Source organism: Platichthys flesus, chromosome 16 (genome assembly GCF_949316205.1).
Source record: "Platichthys flesus chromosome 16, fPlaFle2.1, whole genome shotgun sequence".
NCBI lineage: Eukaryota > Metazoa > Chordata > Actinopteri > Pleuronectiformes > Pleuronectidae > Platichthys > Platichthys flesus.
The window spans coordinates 19,324,875-19,346,324 of record NC_084960.1 but is presented as its reverse complement, the minus strand read 5'-3'; the positions used below and the strand labels follow the sequence as shown (position 1 = coordinate 19,346,324).

Sequence of the window (21,450 nt, the reverse complement as noted above, 5' to 3'; positions counted from 1 at the left end):
ACTATGCAAACACAGTGGTGGAACCAGATGGTCCACAGGGTTTAACCTGGTCTGCTCTAATAGTCAATATCACTATTGCTGGTGTAATTCTTGACTTAACAGTAGACAAAATAAGTAGCAAACTGATAAACAAAAGGTAACAATCCCTATATCCCTTTGAAGTTGGTGGATACCAAAAACAGAGCTCAGAGAGAGTAAATATCAGACTTAAAGTGGGTCCACTTGAATAGGAATATGGTTTGGGATTTTTGGACCCCACTGTGTATTCTTCATCATAAGACTCTAAACTAATGCTTCTAGTGTCTTCTGGATGTGTATATAAGTAACTGCTAACAAGTTAAAGATCTCAACATAAATTGGAATGAAACTAAACAAAGTTACTTCACTGCACACAACGGCGTATGTTACCTCATTCGTTGATGTGCAGAAATGGGAACTATTTGGAATAGTCAGTGTGTTGAAAAAAACTGAATGCCTCATGGGATTTCATGCTTACTCAAATGTGTTGAAGGAGCAATGTTTTATTTGTCCAATAACCTCCACCAAGGTGGTTATATTTTCATTGCCGTTTTTCTGTCAGCAGGATTATGCAAAAAACCACAGAACACATTTTCTTGAAACTTGGAAGGAGTGTTAAGAGTGGATTTGATTTGAATAAACAGTGACGTTTTTTTATGTCCGAAATTCCCCCAAAGCTATGTCAGATGATCTGAGAACCATTTCATCCACACAACCTGTGATGTGAAATGTGTTGGATTGATTCTGGCTCATGTACATTAAGAATTACTGTATTATTTCTAACCATTAAGCCTAAAGGTTTTATCACCCAATGTTGATCCTGCTTCTCCTTACTCTCCAACAAGAGCCATGCTACTTCAGATCTCATTTCCATTAACTTTCATCCTGTATTTATTAATAATCACGTGGTGAAACTGCTTTTTTTTATTACCAATTTACTATCTCAAAGATCTTCTGTTAGAAACTTCAGAGGTTTACGTTTACTTGTAGTTGAAGAACTGCATCTCTTCCTGTTTCAAGCAACAATCTGGTCCCACAAGACCGTGTGTGTTGTTCAGTTAAACCAGGCTAATATAAAGCCAACCAGCTCAAATGTAGTTAAGTTTCATCGGGCAACTCTCAAGTAGATTCATTAATTTGTTGGATGGATCTTCAACAGTGAGATTTTAGGTTGATATTGTAAGTTAAGGAATAACTTTTCTCCTGAAGGCGAAATGAAAAGACAGGTACAACCATAAAAATGATGCCTAGCCACCAATATTGAAACCTTGTGAAGGCGATTCTGAATTAATAGCATTGAAAAATAATTCACTCACCCCCCGAACATGTTTTTAGAACATCATACAGAAGTTTTGGGGAATGAGTCTTATATATCTGACAAATTCAGTTATAGTCTTGGGTTTAAGGGAGTTTCACAATTGGGGAAATACTTTGTCGGGAGTAAGATGATTTGACTGATGCCAATTTTATACATATTTTCTTCTATGTACATAGTGTCCGTACCAAGTCAAGGTCAGCACCAGTCTTTTCATCAAGAAAAATATATATAAAAAAAGAAAACCATTTGCCAAAAATATTATGTTCATAGCAGATCCAGGACTGTGTAGTGACTGAGCCAGATAGTGTTCTCATAAGGTCTCATCTGAATAGGCAGTGGTATTTCACCTCCAAAAGGCACATATGGTCAAAGCACTACAGGCAAACCTTAAACCCCAAATAAATAGTTTAACTCATCAGTTGAAGAACGCAACCACATTCATAACCTTATATGAAAGCAATAACAAGTTCCATCAGAAAGTTAAGGAATCTTTGGTGGCTTAGTAACAGATTTGGCCAAAATAATATCCAGACATTATCCACATAAAATCTAACTTGAAAAATAAAATAAAATGTCAGTAGGTAGAGAACTCTCCCAAGTTACCTACCTAAAAATTACCAAGCTAATAATTTGTCCTGGAAATCCACATCCAATGAAAAAATATTCCTTTACTTTATGGTTTTGGTCTATTGATCAGTGTCCATATTTCAGCATCAGTGCGATACAGACAGTTCTGGAGAATAATTGTGAGACCTATCGTTTTGTACCTCTAACATTTTGCCCGCAAAGAAAATCTAAGCCTCACACAGATAATGAACATCTGAACTGAAGACTTCTACATGTGACACCTCAGAATCGGTCTGTGCATGTAGATAGCTTAAGTCCTTCTCATAGTGGTAGATGAGCCTGTGACTGATCCTGCAGCTCAGTACTTGGCTGTGGGACAGTCTGAGGGGTGCTGCAGCTTCTCTCCGTCTCGGAGGCGTCCTTCCCGTTGTTCTCGTCAGCTTTCAGCTTCTCTGCCTTGGTCTTGAACCTCAGCCCATGACCTGGTGAGTACAGGTAATTGTATTCAGTATTGATAAGTATATGCAAACACTAACTTAGCAAATTACTTAGTGTGACCAACTGTCTGACAGAATGTAAATTTACAATGATATGAAACAGAGAAAGTTCATCATTTCTGACAAGGGAGATGAAGAAATGTAGTTTCACTTATTATTAAAGGTTCAGCATTTAAGATTTAGTGATATCTAGGGATGAGGTTGATATTACAACCAACCATGAAGCCTCCCCTCACTCCCCCCTTCTAAGTGAACCTCTGATGGTCTGCAGTGTGTGTGTCCTTATGTGTGTGTGTACTGACTTGGACAGTCTGCCACCTCCTTGTAGGCCTTTTTCTTACAGCAGCCTCGACACAGGTTGAAGACACACTTATTTCCCTGGAGATCAAAATAAAACAATATCAGCTGCTGAGATTGACAGTGAAGCCACAAGACTTCTGAGGTAAAGTGACAATACAAAATAACAAACACATAGTAAAATCACATTTTCATGCACAGATGTCATTACAAAGGAACAAGTTGTAAACTTTATTTGCAAAATTGTAATACTTATTTACATTGACATTATCGTGACCTTCCCTTGAGCAAGTGGGGCTTTGACAAAAACTGTTCATGTACTAATCCATAACCGCACAACTATTTGTCACCATGAATCAAATGACACATCCAGACACACACACACACACTAATCTGACTGCTTACCTTTGGGTTACCACACTGTTCACATTTGATGTACTTGGCTTGTGGAGAGAAAAAAGAGAGCTGCTGTCAGACATCGTACATTTCGGATGAGGACTTGAACATTTTGAGCATCAAGTGGTAATTTGGACTCACGTTTCTGCTCGGGACTGAAGTTCTTTTTGGGGTTGCGGGATTTCTTTTTCTGCTTGTTTTTGGAGAGTGTGTCAGCGGACCCATCAGAGTCCTCCAGCGCCCTTTTCTGACATACTGTCTTCTTCACCTCTGAACCCTGGCTGTTACCATTTGCATCTGGCTCCTTTGGCCTATAAAAGGTGTATTTAACATTAAATTTACGAAGAAAAAAACTATTATCAAGTATGTGTCGGTTCAGAACCTTGGGTAGTGATGTGTGATATATTTATGAAAGTCTTTCAGACAACAGATTATATTAAGACCAATTTGAGCAGCGGCGGTAACTCACACTGGTCTAACGTATGGCTGGCAGATCCAGTGGGGGAAGGGCAGGCTGCTCTCCTTCTCTTCCACATCCTTTCCTTTGGCTATCTCCTCCTATGCATGCAGTAATTGGCATTGAAAAATTATCAATCATAATTCATCCATTTACAACTCCAGTCTGTTTGGATAAGTCTCAAAGAGCTCTGTGTCACAAGCTGGATTTGGAGTCAGACTATTCCTGAAACTATTTGCCTTGCGGTTACCTGACAGCGCAGCCTCAACTTTTTGCTGACATCGGCTAAACTTTCGAGGTTCTTCACCTTGGCCAACTCCTCCCTCAGGTCCTGGTGTATCTGTAGCCTACACACAGACACAGACACACACACACACAAATCACACAGCGGCAAATCAGCACATGCAGACAGGTTCAAAAGGATCAGCCATTTTTTCAGGTATATAATGTATGATCTGAGCAACTAGACACTGACTGTTACAGAAATATTCCAACTGTAAGCTTACTCTTAATACATTGTTTATGTGTAATGTTTATGAGTTGATAATAGAATATTCAATTTATATCCGTGTTTACATGTAACAGAGCATAGTCTGATTAGAACTTATTGTGTTAACACTCAAATACAGTACATGCATTGTTAGGCAGTAGGTAACTGCTGTATGTCGATATATATGTGGGGAGATTGGAGAAGTTAAGTAGTTGTGTATAAGAGTGTGCCATCAGATTTCTCAGAGCTTTAGTCTTAGTCTTCTCTTGAAAACAACTGGTTGAACTATATTAAGCCTAATAAATGATATACATCTGTACACACACAGACTGGAGCAGACAGACATACGTGTGGTGCCACAGCTTGAAGAGGTGGGCTCGTACGTAGGACAGAGTGCAGGGAGGATACCGCTTTACCAGCTCCAGATACTCCTCAGCCATCTCCCACACAGGGGGGCTGTTGCCCTCAAATAGTGCAGGGTTATGGAGGTTCCCCTCTAAATACAAACAAAAGGGGAGAATCTAGTTTCAAACCAAACAACACCATATCATCTGTTAACACCAATAGATTAAAGAAAAAAAGTACGTAATGAACAAAAACTTGCAACACACATGTATCTCTAACCTGCGCTCATAACACCCTGAACCCCCGTCTCCTGAATGCAGTGCTCCACATCACTCAGGTGCTGAATGTTTCCGTTAGCAAACACTGGAATATTAACTGCCTTCCTATAAGCAAAAGCACACCAAACAATGATATTACACAATACAGGAAATGCTCAGCATTTGCAAGTCTCGCTGTCACTTTTTCCTAAATTCAAGTTCTGACCTGAATAGTGTTCCATGGGGTTGAAGACTCCACTGCTTTGTACAAAGTTGATAACCTGTCTTAATTTGGTCAAGTACTTTACTATCGACAAAATACTTCAACACAAGCCTCTCAGATACTTTAGTGTTGTGATTGTCTGCTCAGGACGGCTTCAGAATAAAAAGTGACAGCCACGAGTCATTTGATTCTGTTTTAAAATATAAAATATTAGATTACGAGGCACTCAATTATGTTAAAGTGGACATTGCAAAACATTTAAATATGACAGAGTGCACTGAGGAATCGAAACAAAAAGGTGGTAGCTCACCGCACTGCCTTGATGTGCTCCCAGCTAGCGATACCAGTCATGGGTCCTTTCTGGTCTTTGGTTCTGCCATGTATTGTGAGCAGCTGCGAAAGAAATGGAAGAATAAGAAGCGAAATTTAGGGACGTATAATAATTTTCTAAATTTTCCTGAAATTGCAGATAAGGTAATCTTTCCAGTTGTATATATATACACATTTTCCGAAAGCTAAAATAAGCCCAATATTTCTGATATTAAAAACCAATGCGATTTAAAAATGTATACAATATAAAGCCCAGATCCACCGACAGAGCTGATTTCATCATCCTAATTCGTCACAGGTCATTCATGTTAAGAATAAACAAGATTTTATGGAAACTGGGGGTAAACAACAATAAATAAAGTAATGTAAGGAAGGAGGGCGTGAAAGCATACGGTTGAATGGGGGCATTGGACTGTGCGAGCTGAACTGCTAAAGAGTGGACAGGCAGTGGACTCATGTTAACACGATCACTATAATAACTATAATCCTACCTGACATCCAGCTTTCTCCAGCATCTGGGCGTAGGACACAGTCTTTTCCATCTCATTGAACACACGGATCTTACATGTGATGGGCACCGAGAGCTTTTCATTGGCTAACCTGACTGTAAAACATGATTGGCATTTTAGTTAGAGGGTCAAAGTGCTGGGATTTGTGGAAAAATAAATAAATAAAAGAGATAAAGATGAGCTGAAGTTGTTGTGTGATTTGCAGGTTCTAGATAAGCATGCTGCTGAAATTTCTGTTGTGCTAATAAGTTCACTGAACCCAAAACAGACAAAGACTTACTCATTTTCTCCAACAGCTCCCATTCATCTTGCAAGAAGACTCCATAGTGCCCTTATAAACAAGTATCAGAACAGGTTAGTCTTCACTTCACTATGTTGTCTACAGGGTGGGCACCTGTGTATTTTCTGGAACAACCACTAGGTGAAATATTTGAGGTTGCGTCTCTACAGAAACTTGTGTACCTCTCTTTGCTATCATCTGAGGACAGCCTAGGTTGAGGTCGATGGCGTCACAATGGTCCTGGGCCAGCAGAGCCGCCTGAATGAACACTTCTGGATCGTTGGCGCAAAACTGACACACAGGGATTCAACATCGATTTACATCCAACATTACATAGGTGTGTCTAATTTCACACTTGTCTCAGACAGAATTATTGCTGTGAGATTTCCGCCAGCTCTCCAATACGCCATAATCACCAATGTGTAAAAACCGTGTCCTCACCTGAGTGATGAGAGGTCTGTCCTCCTCACAAACCTCACTGTAGAGATTATCTCGCCTGTAGTTGGTGTCACGCACAAACACCTGAGCGTGCAGCATGGGGGTGTAGCAGAGCTGGGCACCATGACGGCGGCTCAGCAGGCGCCAGGCCAGCTCGCTCTGGTCCACCATGGGTGCCACCACAAAGCGTGCTTCTTTTAGGGTCTTACTCCAGAACTCAAAGCCCTGGAGTTTGGCCATCACTGCACGAGAGACAACAGGACTGCATCAAAGAACATGCTAAATATGTGGTTTCCTTCATGGCAACACAACAAACTCTGGACAGAAAAAGTACTTCATGAAGAGATGTATGAAAGATGCACATGTTGTTGAAGCACCAGTTTCAAAAACCTAAATTTAGGGCTTGTTAAGGATTTTAATACAACTTTTGAGCCAAGTCATGGACAGCAGATATAAAAGACTATTGAAATCCCAGAATTACTTACAATTCCCCATAATTGAAAACAAGGTGAAGTAGCAGTGTAGAGAATTACCTTCGAAACTACATATTACCCTAATAAACAACAGACAGGGACACAAGGTGTCTATTGTCTTTCCCACAACGTTGCTCATTTAGTATGATAAATGTTGTGATTAATCATGACATCACTAACTGACAAGGTAGTTAGTGAGCAGTGAATGTTCGGACACATGTAAAACACCAATGCACCACTTTGATGATGGATGTCATGTGGCCACTAGGTAAAATTATATTTATTTGTAGATTATAGACAAGTGATGGAGCAGCATAGAGCAACGCCAAAGAAAAACAGTATATTTAAGTGATGTGAAGTAGCTCAGACATTAGGGGTGGGGGGGAGCTCCATTTTTTTCTGTCACCTGTGCACCATAGTTGTTTTATTAGCATTTAACCGGCTAGCTGTGTCTGTGCATGTGGCTAGCTAGCAGAGGACGTGTAGCACATGACGTAGCCCCGCAGTATACACGTCTGGTTACACAGAGGCTGTATGACATCCATGACATGTATGACATGGATGACATCAGCTCCACTCGTCTGCTGACAGAGTTTCTCTCTCTCTCTATCATACATACACACTCCTCCCTCACTCACTCACACACACACTCACTAGTGTATCACCTGTATCACTGTGTGATCACGATCCACACGTACCGAATGTGCCTCACGCGTGCTGAATCAACGGGCGCGTTCGCGTCGAGTACGTGAGTGATGAGAGCTGTCCAAATGTTCAATTCATCAAGCCCACGCGCGGCCTCGAGGGGACTTTCGGTGTTTCCTTCTGGGTCCTCCTGAGTCCACGCAGGCTGCACACTTCTCCACACCGCACACTCTGTAAATTACCCACAATCTGTAGTGGTACCTTTCTTCCTCTTCTGTTGGAACGTGCGACTAGATGAAGCAAAGACGTGTTGCTGCCACCCACAGGTCATTTATAGAACTTGATTTAATCCTTATGGAGAGTCCAGTACGATTTCCTTTACTGTATTGAATATTGATTTCAGTCATATACTCTAAATGTTGGACAAAGTACATATGTTTGTGCGCATAAATGTTGATATCTTTTTAGTTGACACTTTTATTTATAAGTAAGCTAGTCTGTTTGCTGATGCTTGACCTTTATCTTTGAGTTTAATTTTCTATTTTCATGTTGCAAAGTAAAATTTCATTGTAAGGTGCAACACCTGTGTTTACAGTATATATAAAAGTTAAGAATTGTGAATTTTAGGGAAAGATCCCCGCTTCCTCCCACTATCCCTGATTTAATGGTTAGCAGATAGTTTTATGATATGCTATAATATCCTGGTTAGCTGCTCTTAGAAAAATAACACACTGCGCATCCTCACAATATCTGTTATGGCTACCAGTATCAGTACCATTAAGAAGAGCTATAAAAAATACATGGAAATTAGTTACAGGGTTAGACATTTATAAATATGACCATGAGGAGGCTCCACCTCTCGCAGATATTAATTGACAACATTTTACACACGGTCATTTTATATAATGACATTAATATAAAATGTTGATTAGTGCAGCTTTAACATACACAATATTAAATAAAACTACATATGATATGATACCAGATATGATATTGGGGCAACCTAATTACACATGTATAGTTTCTATGAAATATAAAACTAACCAGTTTTTTTAACAAACATAAACTTCCTTTAATATTATTTTACTGAAACATAAACATTTAGTACAGACAATACGAAGCATGAAGGCAAAGTAGACAAGGAGTGATGCTTCAGTAAGGTCACTAGTAACAGTTTAGGTCCTTTCAAAATGTACCTTTTGGTGCATGGAATTGTGACACATATAACAGCCTGACAGGTGTTAACTCACAAAATGTTATGTCACTGATGATGTCACCCTATCCTTAACAAACTAGTATAAAATAAGGTCTCGACAACCGTTCATCCTAAAAAAACTTGACTCTGTTTATCCTTTGGTCCTCAGCAGCACACACAAGATGGACAACATTTAACCAGTCACACACACATACACTTAAGTGCTTTCCAAATTCTGACACGTGCTTCCTCTGACTGCATAATAAAAATGCCTATTACATCAAGCATAGCGTTGCCATAGTAAATTAAATATGGTGATGAAGACCATCACAAAGTTGTGAATGACATTTAAGATTACAGCATCTTGTCCCTTTTTGCAAGATCAAACCCTTAAGGCAATAACTGTTAAGACCAAGTCACACCAGTGTATTTCCTGCTAAATATTTCGCAAGAAAAACTAGGTCAATAAAACTGGCAGAGTGAACTGATGATTTGAATGTTTCATTGGATTATATAAGTTTTTCCCTTTCTTTAAAACTGCAAGATAGAACGTTAGTCTTGGTGGAGGTAAGCCTTCTGTATCCTTCTAGTTTGTAATATTAATTTTCAAGGTAAAGTTACAAACTATGACAAGTTTCTTTCCACGTCAAGTGACCAAACCCAAAAGTTATCTATTAGCAGTAACTCTGCTAACAGGTAGAGCAAATACACCTTGAAAAATGTATTTTACTGCTCTGGGCAATAAAATTCAATACATTGTCTCAGTAGTGTCCATGTTGTTTCCATATGTCGACTTAAAAGCATATGAACAGACAGAAGTTGGAAAAACAACCTGCTTGTAGTCACAATGTCACCAAGGTTTTAGCACCAAAGGTTTTCTGTGAAGATGCCTGGATGAGCTCAACCCTGCCCCCTTTTGATGTGACCAGGCCTTTAGTAAGAAACATTAATGGTTTAACTTTGGTATAAGGACGATTCATCAACAATTATTGCACCAAATAGATCTAAAAGCTTGTTTCCATCTGGCCCTTCCATGGCATTAGCGGACACACCAAGAATACAGAATATTGCCAACCTTTATTTGCTGGTGGCTACATAAAAATAAAACTGTGGACTCTTGAAATAAACAATTTATACACAAGGCAGTCTTATCACTCAGGTTCTCTATTGTCTAGTATAAACCACCAGAACCCAAAACATCTAATGATAAAGGTTTGCATACAGCAACTCTCACATTTCCAGTGGCAGTGATACTGATTACACCACTGCAAACAACAAACATCAACACATGAACACATTATGACAGGAAAGCTCATGGGAACACCTCAAAATGGAATATTTTGAAAAAACAAAAGAAAACCACAAAGTGCCTGGAAATATAATTCTGTCCAACAAACTCAATCCCCACTCACAGGCATGTTTCAGGAGTGACGACCGTGTCACCCTTATGGTGTGGCTCTTTCAGGAACTTTTCCACTTCCTGTGAGTCAACTGTTACGCTGCCGGGCCCGACCCCCTCTAATTTCTCATCCTCTTCCTCCTCCTCTTCCTTTAATTCCCTTTCCGCCTTCTTCATAGTCTCCATCTCCCGTTCCTCTCTTGCGCCTTTCTCCTCATCATCGTTGAACTCTGTCTTGACATCACACATCACTGTGCCGTCCTCCAGGCTGTGCGCTGGTGCTGAAGACTTATTCTTTCTAATACAGAAGTAGGTACAAGTACCCAGAACAACAGCTGAGAGGAACACCTCACTTCCTGCCAGTAGGAAAATATACATGTAGTTCTTGGTAGCATCGAGAAGGCGGCCTAAGGAAGAAGAGAGAAACACAAGGAAACTCATGAGAGGAGAAAATGGGTGAACCACCACTCAGACAGCCAAGAAATAGAGATTCTTTTTTAGATGCTGTAACACTAAATTAAATACATTTAAAACTTACTTGTTGACATGTTGCCATACTTAAGGAAAATATAATGAATGCATTGCATTTTCTTCTACAACCTTTCTCCTGGAAGTTAAGTTTATACATAGTGAAACTATTGGCCATGTCATGTTGTGGTGAAAAACATAATCGTTAGCTGGATTTCCTTTCGAGACATTTATTGAATGAGTGAAACACTATGAATTGGACTCAGCTGGAGTTGGTCAGGGAGGATGGAGGATGTAAGACATGCAGTTACAGTGACAGTTGGAAGTTTGTCTGGATTGAGTAAACCAATGGAACAAAGAACAATGTTTTAGCTTATAAACTAAGTTCATCGTGAATCGCCATACTGCAATATACACTAAAGAGCATGCACAATGTCATGGTCATACGGTCATAATTTTTCTATTGGTTAACTGACAGGAAGAAAACGGCAACTCAAAAAAGTGGACGTGCTGCAGTGTAAGGTATATGACCTACACTGCAGCCAGCCACCAGGGGACGATTGAGATGCTTTGGGTTCATTTTTAGGGAGCAGTCATCGATCTTTATATAGATACAGTACATACTATATAGTCAGATTAATATTAAGCCTCAGTGTACCCTCACGTTCGGTCCTGTATTGTATATTATAAGGCCAAAACACCTGATGACACTGAGGTGAACAACGGAAGTTATGTCCCTAACATCCCCTGGTGCCCACTAACACCTGCTAACTTAATTTAATTTGAACTTCAAACGCCCTAGGGATATTCACCATCTTGTCCTTTGTTCTAAAAATAATTTATATACAATCTATGATGTTTGCATGTTATAGTTTTGGTGCTTACTGACCTGCACCAGGTGGCCCCACCAGCACGGCAACAGCCTCCATGAGCAGCACCAGGCCAATGGCACTGGAGAACTTCTCGGTACCAACTATTGTCATGAGGACTTCAAACTGCAGGGCCCCCACCATGCCATAGGAAAGGCCAAAAAAGATGCAGAAGACCACCAGTGTTGTATAGTCCTTGGCCTGGAAACAAACAGGAAATTGTTAATGACGAGTAAATGTGTTTAGGGTTTACATCAGTGGGCAAAACACTTCCCTTCTAGCTGGTGAATAACCATACCTGTGACCCAATCAGGTCAGTGATTCCGTTGAAAAGCATAGCAAAGCTGAAGAGGTAGACACAACGAGGCCGAACCCATTTCAGTCCTGCAATCACTCCACATGTGGGCCGAGCAAAAATGTCAATGAAGCCCAGGATAGAGAGCAGCAGAGCTGATTTCGTGTCCTCGTTCCCCAGCTCCTTAGCATAACTCACAATAAACACTGGAGGTACAAACAGTCCGAGCACCATGATGGATGCCGCTACAGTGTAGATGACAAAACCAGTGTTTTTGAAGACAGTAAAATCCAGTAGTTTGGCTTTGGGCTTCATCTTCTCTACACCCTCTGCTCCCTCCTCCTCGTCCTTCGCCTTGCCGTTAACCTGGAGGCTCTTGGGGGCGACCAGAGGCTTCATCAGGGCCGCACACACACAGCAATTTAGAAGAAGGCCACCCAGGATGAGAAAGCCCCCCCTCCATCCATAGTTATACTGGAGGACCTGGCCCAGTGGTGACAGGCAGCAAAGTGCCACAGGGCTTCCTGCTGCTGACAGTCCATTGGCCAGAGGACGCTTCTCACTGAAGTAGCGGTTCAGCATGATCAATGATGGCTGGAAGTTCAAGGCTAAACCCAGACCTGCAGCAGAGGAGAAAAGAACAATGCAACGTTTTGTTCTCAGAATTTTGTATTTTACTTTATATTTTCATTTTCACTTATAATACACTTTTATATTTTAGACTTAATACTCTATTGTTTTATTATACTGCATTATATTACTACTAATGTTTATAGGGTTATCTTATTTGTAATCTTGCAGCAAGCTGGCACAAGAACTTTCTTCTGTCTTAGTCTCTTATCTTATTATTTATAATCGTAACTTATCAATATCATTATTATTATTAGCTGTAGTAGTATTGGTAGTAGTAGTATTAGAAGTAGTATGAAAATCATTACTACTATAATAAACTCGTTGTGCTCATTGTTGCTGTTCTCATCAATAATATTATTAAATCTGTATAGTTGTTAAGGAAAAACGCCGCACTGACAATGGCTCTCTGTGCACTACGCAGTTTTATGTTTATTACAGTTTTGTTTTTACACACTGCACTGTTGTTCATACAGTTTGATAGACTAGCACTTTTGGAAATTCGTTCGTAGGTTGATACAGAGTTTTTCTCAACTTATCGGAGTGCTTGCTTTGGCTGCTTTGTTCTACCGCCAATTGCCAATTCGCCGACGGAGAAGAAATAAGAGAGGCCGAAATACCATCAACGTATTAACTTTCCTAACCGGGGTGACCAGATTCTTGACTATTGCTCCTCTCAATTACGGAAAAGCTACAACTCCTCCCCTGCCCTGCTTTTGGGAAGTCGGATCACACCTTCATTATGCTCATCCCTACCTACAGACGCCTAAAACAGAACAAACCGGTTTTTCGTGCAGTTCAACGCTGGAGTGCTGAATCCATTACCACTCTCCAGGACTGCTTTGAAACAACAGATTGGCAGATGTTCTGTGATGCAGCGGATGGGGACATTGACGAATGCAGACCGTGTCTATGCATATATCTCTAAATGCATCGATGATGTTGTCGCTAGGGTCAGTGTTAGGACTTCCCAAACCAAAAGCCCTGGGTTAACGGTAATGTCCGTGCTAAGCTCAGAGAACGGTCCTCTGCCTATAACTCTGGTGACCCGGAGGCTTTGAGAAAGTCCAGATGTGACCTGCGGAGGGCCATCAGAGATTGAAAAAGAGACTTCAGGGACAAGCTGGAGTCCAACTTCCTCAGCTTTGGCCCCCGACGCTTGTGGGGTGGCCTGTGACACATCACTGGCTATAAAGGGAGAAATAGCAGTCTGCCGTCTCTCTACCTGATGACCTGAACACCTTTTACGCACGGTTTGAGGCAACCAACACCATTCCATCCGCGAGACTGGCTGAGAACCGAGACGACTGCACTCTGTCCCTGACCGTGGCTGACGTGAGGCGAGAGCTTCAAAGAAGGAAGCCTCGGAAGTCATCAGGGCCCGATGGAGTTCCAGGCCCTCCTCAGGGGGTGCACCGAACAGCTACCGGAGGTATTCACCTCCATATTCAACCTCTCCCTACATCTGTCAACAGTCCCCACCTGCTTCAAGCAGGCCACCATCATCCCCGTACGTAAGAAATCATCTATCACCTGTTTAAATGACTACCGCCCTGTAGCACTGACCTCCACCATCATGAAGTGCTTCGAGTGGCTGGTCAAAACCCACATCTGCTCTACCCTTCCGAACACCATAGACCCCTTTCAGTTTGCATACCGCCCATCAGATCAACGGAGGATGCCATCGCCCTGACAACGCACACCACCCACTCCCACCTGGAAAAGGGTAACACATATGTGAGGATGCTGTTCGTGGACTACAGCTCAGCATTCAACACTATTGTGCCTGCCAAGCTTGTCCCTAAGCTCAGGAGCCTTAAAACCTCCCTGTGCAACTGGATCCTGGACTTCCTCACGAGCAGACCCCAGGTGGTTAGAATGGGTAACCACACCTCCTCTTCACCGACCCTGAGTACCGGAGGCCCTCAGAGCTGCTTACTCAGTCCCCTCCTGTACTCCCTGTACAAGCAGGACTGTGTGGCAACCGAGGTTCCAACATCATCATTAAATTTGCGGACGACACTACCATCCTGGGTCTCATCTCTAACAATGATGAGACCGCTTATAGAGATGAGTTTAGGGGCTTGGTAACGTGGTGCCAAGATAACAACCTGTCTCTCAACGTCTGCGAGACCAAGGAGATGATTCAGGAAGCTGCAGATGGGGGATTCACGATCCCATAAACACCAACGGAGCTCTAGTGGAGAGAGTCTCCGACTTCAAATTCCTCGGTGTGTTCATCAAGGATGACCTTAGCTAGTCCAGACAAGCAGACTCCGTGGTCAAAACTGCCCAAAAGCGCCTATACTTCCTGAGGAGACTCAAGAACATTTGCCATCACCATGCACATTCTGCTCCCCCACTCATAAAACTACACTTACTGCTTACTTACTACACATATATGCATATTATTTAATTTAATATTCCTCACTTCTTCACCCTGTGAACTGCTGCTAGCCCTTCCTTTGAATTTAAATTGTTGTACTATGTTATATGTTTTATGTTATTGTTTTATCTTCTATTGCCTGTCTACTGCATAGATATTGCATGCCAGGTCATATGAATTTCACTGTTCTGATGACGCTAAGTTATTTGGTGCATGTGACAATAAACACTTTGACTTTGATACCTGTAATAACCCCTGTACTGAGGTAGATGTGGATGATGCTGGTGGAGAAGGAAGCGAGTATCATTCCCAGAGAGGCAAAGATGCCCCCCACCATCATCACTGGCCGACAGCCGAAGCGGTTCACCAGCACACTGCATAGAGGACCTGGACAAAGGGTAATGACATTAGTCAACTGTTAGTCTAGATGTTTGAAAGATGGCTATGCAGCATGTCAGACAGATGAGTGTGATATTCTTATCTGACTGCATCTGATTGAGAGCAAGACCTAAGATGTCGTTATAAAATATTTCTGACAAAGAAATATAATAGAGGTCTGATATTTAGCAGTTTAAAACGTAACTTGTATTACACTACAAATAACTAGATAAAAGAAAACATAAGTACAACCAAATATATTGAACTTCAATTAAGAAAATGTTTGTTACAGAAAATGTTGACAATAATGCTCATATATTTCGACATTGTTTAATCTTTCAAATAAAAGTTCTGATGATAGCACAAAATTACCAGATATAAAATATATTATTAAGTATTTGAAGTTACATTCATACAGAGCCAGGACTGATAACTTTGTGCCAAGTTATCAGTCCTTATGCTAAGATAAGGTAACCAACTCCAACCTCATTTTTAGTATCTTTTAGAAACATTTATTTGACATGACCTTTTAGTTTGGTCCTTGTTCCATCAATTAACACAGAGGAGACAGGGTTTCATGAGTTATATTGCACCCAGACACTAGGGGGCAATTGAGTTTTAGCTACACTTTTGGGGAGTTGTCATCTTGTCAATGCTGAGGAATGTTTGACCATCCTCACACATTACCACAAATGCCACTTTATATTATGTATATAATGTATATTACATTATTTCTGTACATGACAATAGTGCCTGTCTAATTCCACAGATACTCCCTTCTCTGTCTAAGCAGTACCAAGGTCACCAAGGTTGGTTGGTCCTTTATCACAGATAAAGGACCAACCAACAGTAAATTGTAGTGTCTACATTGAGGGACTTTCATATCTAACTCAGATGACACAGGACACGATGTTTTTTAGGAATGCATACTTGAGGCGTAACTATCCAATAGGATGTGTACACCTAAATGTAACAGAGGGAGTGACAGCAATTCTAGCTTGCTTTCAGAATAGGTGACACAGGTGGGAGATGTATGGGGATGCTGTGGGAGACATCTTCAGACTTGGAGGTGACAATAGTTCATGTTACTGTGTTAGCGTTCTATATTGTTCCACCTTCTGGTCTCCTTGATGCAACAAGTCTATATTAAAATCTTCGGAAGACGTCAGTTAGTTCTCCTTTCACCAGCTTCCAGAAAAATTCCATAAAGTCAATACTTATATACAGTCTCTGATGATGTTTGCATGACCTTTATATTAAATACATTAGATACTCCCAATTAGACAGTAGCTCAACAAATGAGGCATTGATTGATGGTTTATATTGAAATAGGCAGTTTCTGCTACTGTGTCCACCTGTAGTATGTGTATATGCTATTGTACACCAGCAGCCTACCTGTGCCATAGAGCATAGCCAGCAGTATAGAGGAGATCCAGGCGGTGTCGCTGTATCCCACCCCAAACTCCTGGTTCAGCTCTTTGAAAAAGACACTGATCGCCTTTGGAAAGGCGTAAGAGAAGCCAGTGATGACAAAACAGCCGGCCAGCACCGCCCAGCCCCACCCTCCATCTGGAGCCTTCACTCCTCCTCCTCCCATGTCCAACACTGCGCCTCCCATGAGGTCTTTGGGTTAGGCTAGGGGGTTAGGGTTGTCTTAATGGAGGCAGTTAGAGAAGCTAAGGAAAAAAGAAAAAAATAACATAAGCAGTAAATCAATCTGATTAAGTTCTGCATTATATTACACAACTGTTCACAGACTGAATGTATTCAACCAAATTGGATTTGACTATTTAAAAAAAAAATGTTAAACAATAATGACTTCATGATGTTTGCAGACATGTGGACAATTAGATGGAATGTTTTTGTTAGTCGTGCATTTGTTCTGCATGTGCAGTTTCTAACTTTCTGTTTTTTTCTCACACATAAGGTAACGTTTGACTCACACAGAAAAATGTTTTGAGTTTAGTTGTCTCTTAGCACAAGTTGCTTTAATATTTTGTTGTGTGATTATTCCTGTGTTAACAACTTAAGATACCACAAAAACAGCCACTCTATATTCAGCTTTTTTATTAACAGTACAAAACTGTAAATTATGGTGATGGTTAAAAACATCACTGTTACAGAAAAATAATGGACAACCTGCTGCCAGTTAAACTTATAACAGTGGGTTATTGTTTTGGCTCCAGCAGACAATTACCAAATATTATCTTGAATGTTCTTTCAGAGTGTTTACATCCTGACTTACTGTACATGGAATGGTCTTTCTGTATAATGAAGAGGGATAATGATCCTAAAGTGACACCAGCCCCCCCGCACACGGTCTGTTCAGCCTCCTACCCTCTGGAAGAAGGTACAGGAGCCTCCGTTGCCGCACCACCAGACTCGGAAATAGTTTCATACACCAAGCTGTCAGGAAGCTAAATTCTCTCCCCTCACTCCCCCAAGCCAAATCCTAGTCTGACTGGAGGCTTAAATCCCCCCCCAAAAAACTGAAAACACTCAGGACTCTGCAACAAACTGTCTCTTGTACTTCTTGTACTGTTTGCACTTTATCACTCAAATCACTACGTTTACACTTTTAGAGAACCTTATGCTGCTGTACTTAAAAAATTCAGTATGTTTACTTAGTATTAGGAAATGTCTTGTGTTATCTGTTGTGCCTGTGCACTTTGTTAAGCGTTAACACTTTGTCCATCCTTCTACAACTTGCAGAAGACAAACAGACAAATTAAATGGTGAGTTTTAGAAAGAATTTATTGACTGTCACAGTTTGCAGTTGTTTTGTGAGTATCATTAAATTCAAATTATCAAACTGGTAATTTCAAATTATCTAACCATTATTGTTGAGGAATCAGCCACTAAATATTATGTATCCTGTATATTACATTATATCTGTACAGGAGAATTGTGCCTGTCTATTTCCACAGATACTCCTATCTCTCTTTCAGCAGTATCAAAGGTTGCGTTATAGATACAGGCCATACCAACAGTACATTGTAGTGTCTACGCTTAAGGACTTTCATATCTAACTCAGATGGGCCAAACAGAGAGGCACCAACTTCATCTCTCCCCAACTTCAACTCTTTTGCGTAGTGTATCAGTGAATGGACAGAAGGAATCCCGCCCTGCACTGCTCCTGTTCTTCGTGATTTATAGATCCACCCTGGGTCTCTGGAGCGGGGTGTGGCTTTTACCACCTAAACCACACATTAGCACCTTGGCTCAGAACATCCTCACAGGTTCATGTAGTGAACCTGTGTGAGTGTGGTGATCAGGGTGTTTTATTGTTTGGTACATTTTTAACCTTGTTTGGACAGCGAGGAAGGCGCTCGTGGCTCCATCAGCTAATTGACAGTCTCTTAAAGGAGCTGAAGGAAGCTTGCAGGCTGGATTCAGGCCTAAACCAGATGGCAATCCAGTGTCTCCAGGTTAGACGGCAATTTCCAGACTGCCACATGACTATGAATCACCAGGCCCAGTGAATTTCAGTCTGCCTCTGGGGCAATATGCTGCATTATTACACACGTCATAAATATCTGAGTCCGTGGTTGGAAGTATTGCTTTGACTTAAATATAGTCTTTCATAAACACGACCTCTGAGTCTCCTTGGGCGGTGGATAAAGTGTTGACGGCGATAAACAGATACATTTCCCGAACAATTCCTGGAGGGGACATCAAAGGGGAATACTGGACATACTGTACTATATATATACATATAAATATAACGGTCCCTTTGTTCTGAATTTCCCACGGGATTAATAAAGTATCCATCTTTCTATCTATCTATCTTTGCTACCTGGATCTTGTACTTGTGATTAAACCTCTCATATAAAGGTTTTTTTTTAGTTTTTTTTTTTTATTCTTCAATTTAAACAACTTCAAGTATATTTAAAATCCTTCTAATTCCAAAATCCAAAATCATAACAACAGGTTTTTAAATGTTGAGACTGGAACTTGTTGCCGGTGAGTGACGTCACGTTGCGTCATGGCAGCATCGCATGTAACAATTCTGTCACGTCCCTCACGGCTGGATGCGTGCGAGAAAACGTGCGTTAAAACGGCCCAAGTCACGCGATGTGTGGCGGATGTGACCGGCCTCAGATCTGTTATATATTCAATGTGTATTAAAAAGCTAATGTCATGTCACACACGGACAGGACATCACAGTCGCCCCCCCCCCCCCCCCCGGCCTGCTGCTCAGCCCCAGATGTGTGTGAGACCCTGGATGTGATGCGGTGAGAGATGCGGCGGCTCGGACTCACCTGGAGACGCTGCGGACACAGGAGCGACTCTGTGCTTCTTCAGACTCAGCACCGGAGCCGCGTTCCAACCCGCACGTCTGCATCGGCACAGAGCAGCCTCCTCCTGCTGGGTCCTAGTGCCTCCTCCTGTTCCTCCTCTCTCACACGCACACACACAGAACTTTTCTATTTCTGGCCTTTTTTGTCGTTATCAGTGAAGTGTAGACTGGAAACTGGTTGCCACCCTTTTATGCCTTATTAGGATTTCTCGTCTTGCAACAAGTTTGATGTCAACATGTACCGACAGATGTTGGGGGGAGCATCTTTGAGGTATAAGATAAAAGAACAGGACCCTTTTCTAACGTGCATCTTCACATAACAACCGAAAATAAATGTTTGAAGTGTATCCATCTTTATGTTCTATTTCTTATTTTTTACTATTTGAATTGTATTGGTCTTTTAAGAAAATAGAGGGATAGTTGTTCTGGTCTTCACTCTTCACCAGATTAAACAATCCTACCACCGGTGATCACCAAGTATCGGCTTAATACTACATTCGATCAGTGTGACTTTCGATCTGCTGAACCTCAGTTTCTCTGCCTGTACTCAGGTTTGAACCTGCCTTCCTGCCTGCTTCCTGCTTCCTGCCTGTCTGTCTGTCTGTCTGTCTGTCTGCTACATCCGCTGTGAGGTTGATGAAAACAATCGAATCACCTCTGCTGTCAAACTTCTGTGTCACGTTACGCTTTGCCACACCACATCGAGACCACGCCAGAGACTTCCTTGGGTCTAAACCACTCACAGATCTGAGTTTAAACTCCTCATTAACTCATGAACTGAGCTGCCAGTCCTTGTTCTGAGTCGTTTCATTTGGGTTCTACCCCTCTACCATCTGTAGCAGCCGTTGTGGGATGGGCTGTTCTCTTGGTGTGTGCTAATATTTCCACACCTACTCCAGAAATGTTTCTTCTCACTATTGAGTCCTCCATGAAAAGTTTTACAACATACTGTCACTTTCTATTGTTTGCATGCTCGAGGGCACAGAGTGAGGGACAAAACCTTTTGCTAAATATACCTGGTTTATCTGCAAGTGAGAGTTTATCGTCAATGCTTTTCAGGAAATGATTCAGAATTTTCTTTTAGACTGTTCACGTGTGTGACTTTGAATAAAGTTTGAATGATTTACTGAACGACAGGTTTCTAATACTCTCCATACAAGTTGTGAATGGAAACTTTTCATTATTTTGATGAGTACACCTCCTTCTGGTTGTGTATGTGTATTTCATCAATTGATCATCTCTTCACACCTAAATTTCGAATTCCACCAGATTCCATCACAGGGTTCAGCCAACGATGTGGTTCAAATATCACATCCAGGGTAAAGTGCAACAATAATGCCGTCCATCTAAACAGTCAGTGTCTTGTTGCTCAGATCCGACATCTTGCCCAACGGATACCTGACAAGTGGCTCAACCTTTGAACCTGATATGCTCAGTTGCAGTTCTGTATATGTGTGTACTGCAAAATAGTCTGACATTTTAAGGTTAACACTTTAAAAAAAATTGTCGAGACTACATTTAAAAATGTAGTCTCAAGCAAGGACCTGGAGAGACGTGGTACATCCAGGTATCATATGGTTCACTGACATAGAGCTCATAGAAGCATACACCTGAGGATTTCTGCCTTATCCATGGTGATATGCACAATATACACAGAAATACCCACAGTAATCTTCATGATTTGAGATAAAGACCTGTGAATTAATTTATAATTCATCATTTGGTGATTTGGATTCCTAGATGACAAGGATAGATAGAAGGGTTTTCTAAGAACAGTCCATTAATAATTAAAAGAGGTTCAACATGGTGAATCTATACAAAGGATTTTTTTAATCAGCATCCCATGGGACACCTTGAGCGCTGCACGTAGCTGTGGTTAATAAAAAAAGGCTACCCAGGATGTTACGTCTGGATTTCACAGACATCTTGTTGTCCTTTGCCTTGGGGAGAGGTGACTCAGTGTGGAAAGAAACTTGCTTCCTATTTATCA

At 41.2% G+C, this 21,450-nt stretch overlaps 2 protein-coding genes across 3 annotated transcripts; both read right to left on the bottom strand.

Moving 5' to 3' along the window:
• Positions 1–484: 484 nt before the first annotated feature.
• dus1l (dihydrouridine synthase 1-like (S. cerevisiae)) lies at positions 485–7,800 on the bottom strand. Of its 2 annotated transcripts, none has more exons than XM_062408740.1 (14): positions 7,561–7,800; positions 6,426–6,664; positions 6,167–6,275; positions 5,985–6,035; positions 5,687–5,799; positions 5,176–5,258; positions 4,665–4,768; positions 4,389–4,536; positions 3,801–3,897; positions 3,563–3,651; positions 3,235–3,404; positions 3,103–3,140; positions 2,703–2,778; positions 485–2,385 (listed from the first exon to the last, which is right to left on the bottom strand). In XM_062408740.1, exons 2-14 carry the CDS (start codon positions 6,660–6,662, stop codon positions 2,225–2,227), a joined length of 1,476 nt encoding a protein of 491 aa, XP_062264724.1. In that variant the 5' UTR covers positions 6,663–6,664; positions 7,561–7,800; the 3' UTR covers positions 485–2,224. The 2 variants fall into 2 exon arrangements, with proteins under 2 accessions (XP_062264724.1, XP_062264725.1); XM_062408741.1 differs by having other exon boundaries at positions 7,594–7,800.
• An 807-nt stretch (positions 7,801–8,607) lies between these two features.
• Positions 8,608–19,518, bottom strand: slc16a3a (solute carrier family 16 member 3a). The gene is made up of 6 exons (XM_062409026.1): positions 19,423–19,518; positions 16,556–16,836; positions 15,026–15,169; positions 11,770–12,386; positions 11,492–11,672; positions 8,608–10,541 (listed from the first exon to the last, which is right to left on the bottom strand). Exons 2-6 carry the CDS (start codon positions 16,776–16,778, stop codon positions 10,144–10,146), a joined length of 1,563 nt encoding a protein of 520 aa, XP_062265010.1. The 5' UTR covers positions 16,779–16,836; positions 19,423–19,518; the 3' UTR covers positions 8,608–10,143.
• Positions 19,519–21,450: the final 1,932 nt, after the last annotated feature.

Bases quoted from the DNA above. Each gene is read 5' to 3' on its own strand.
- slc16a3a (XM_062409026.1), bottom strand. From the start codon at position 16,778: ATGGGAGGCGCAGTGTTGGACATGGGAGGAGGAGGAGTGAAGGCTCCA. The intron at 11,673-11,769 runs GTATGGTTATTC...GTTTGTTTCCAG, and splicing joins CTGACCTGATTGGGTCACAG to GCCAAGGACTATACAACACT. The intron at 10,542-11,491 runs GTCAGTAAGCAC...CTTCTTCCTTAG, and splicing joins GGTGGGGCCACCTGGTGCAG to GCCGCCTTCTCGATGCTACC.
- dus1l (XM_062408740.1), bottom strand. From the start codon at position 6,662: ATGGCCAAACTCCAGGGCTTTGAGTTCTGGAGTAAGACCCTAAAAGAA. The intron at 6,276-6,425 runs GTGAGGACACGG...CCTGTGTGTCAG, and splicing joins ACAGACCTCTCATCACTCAG to TTTTGCGCCAACGATCCAGA. The intron at 3,652-3,800 runs GTAACCGCAAGG...CTGCATGCATAG, and splicing joins AGTTGAGGCTGCGCTGTCAG to GAGGAGATAGCCAAAGGAAA.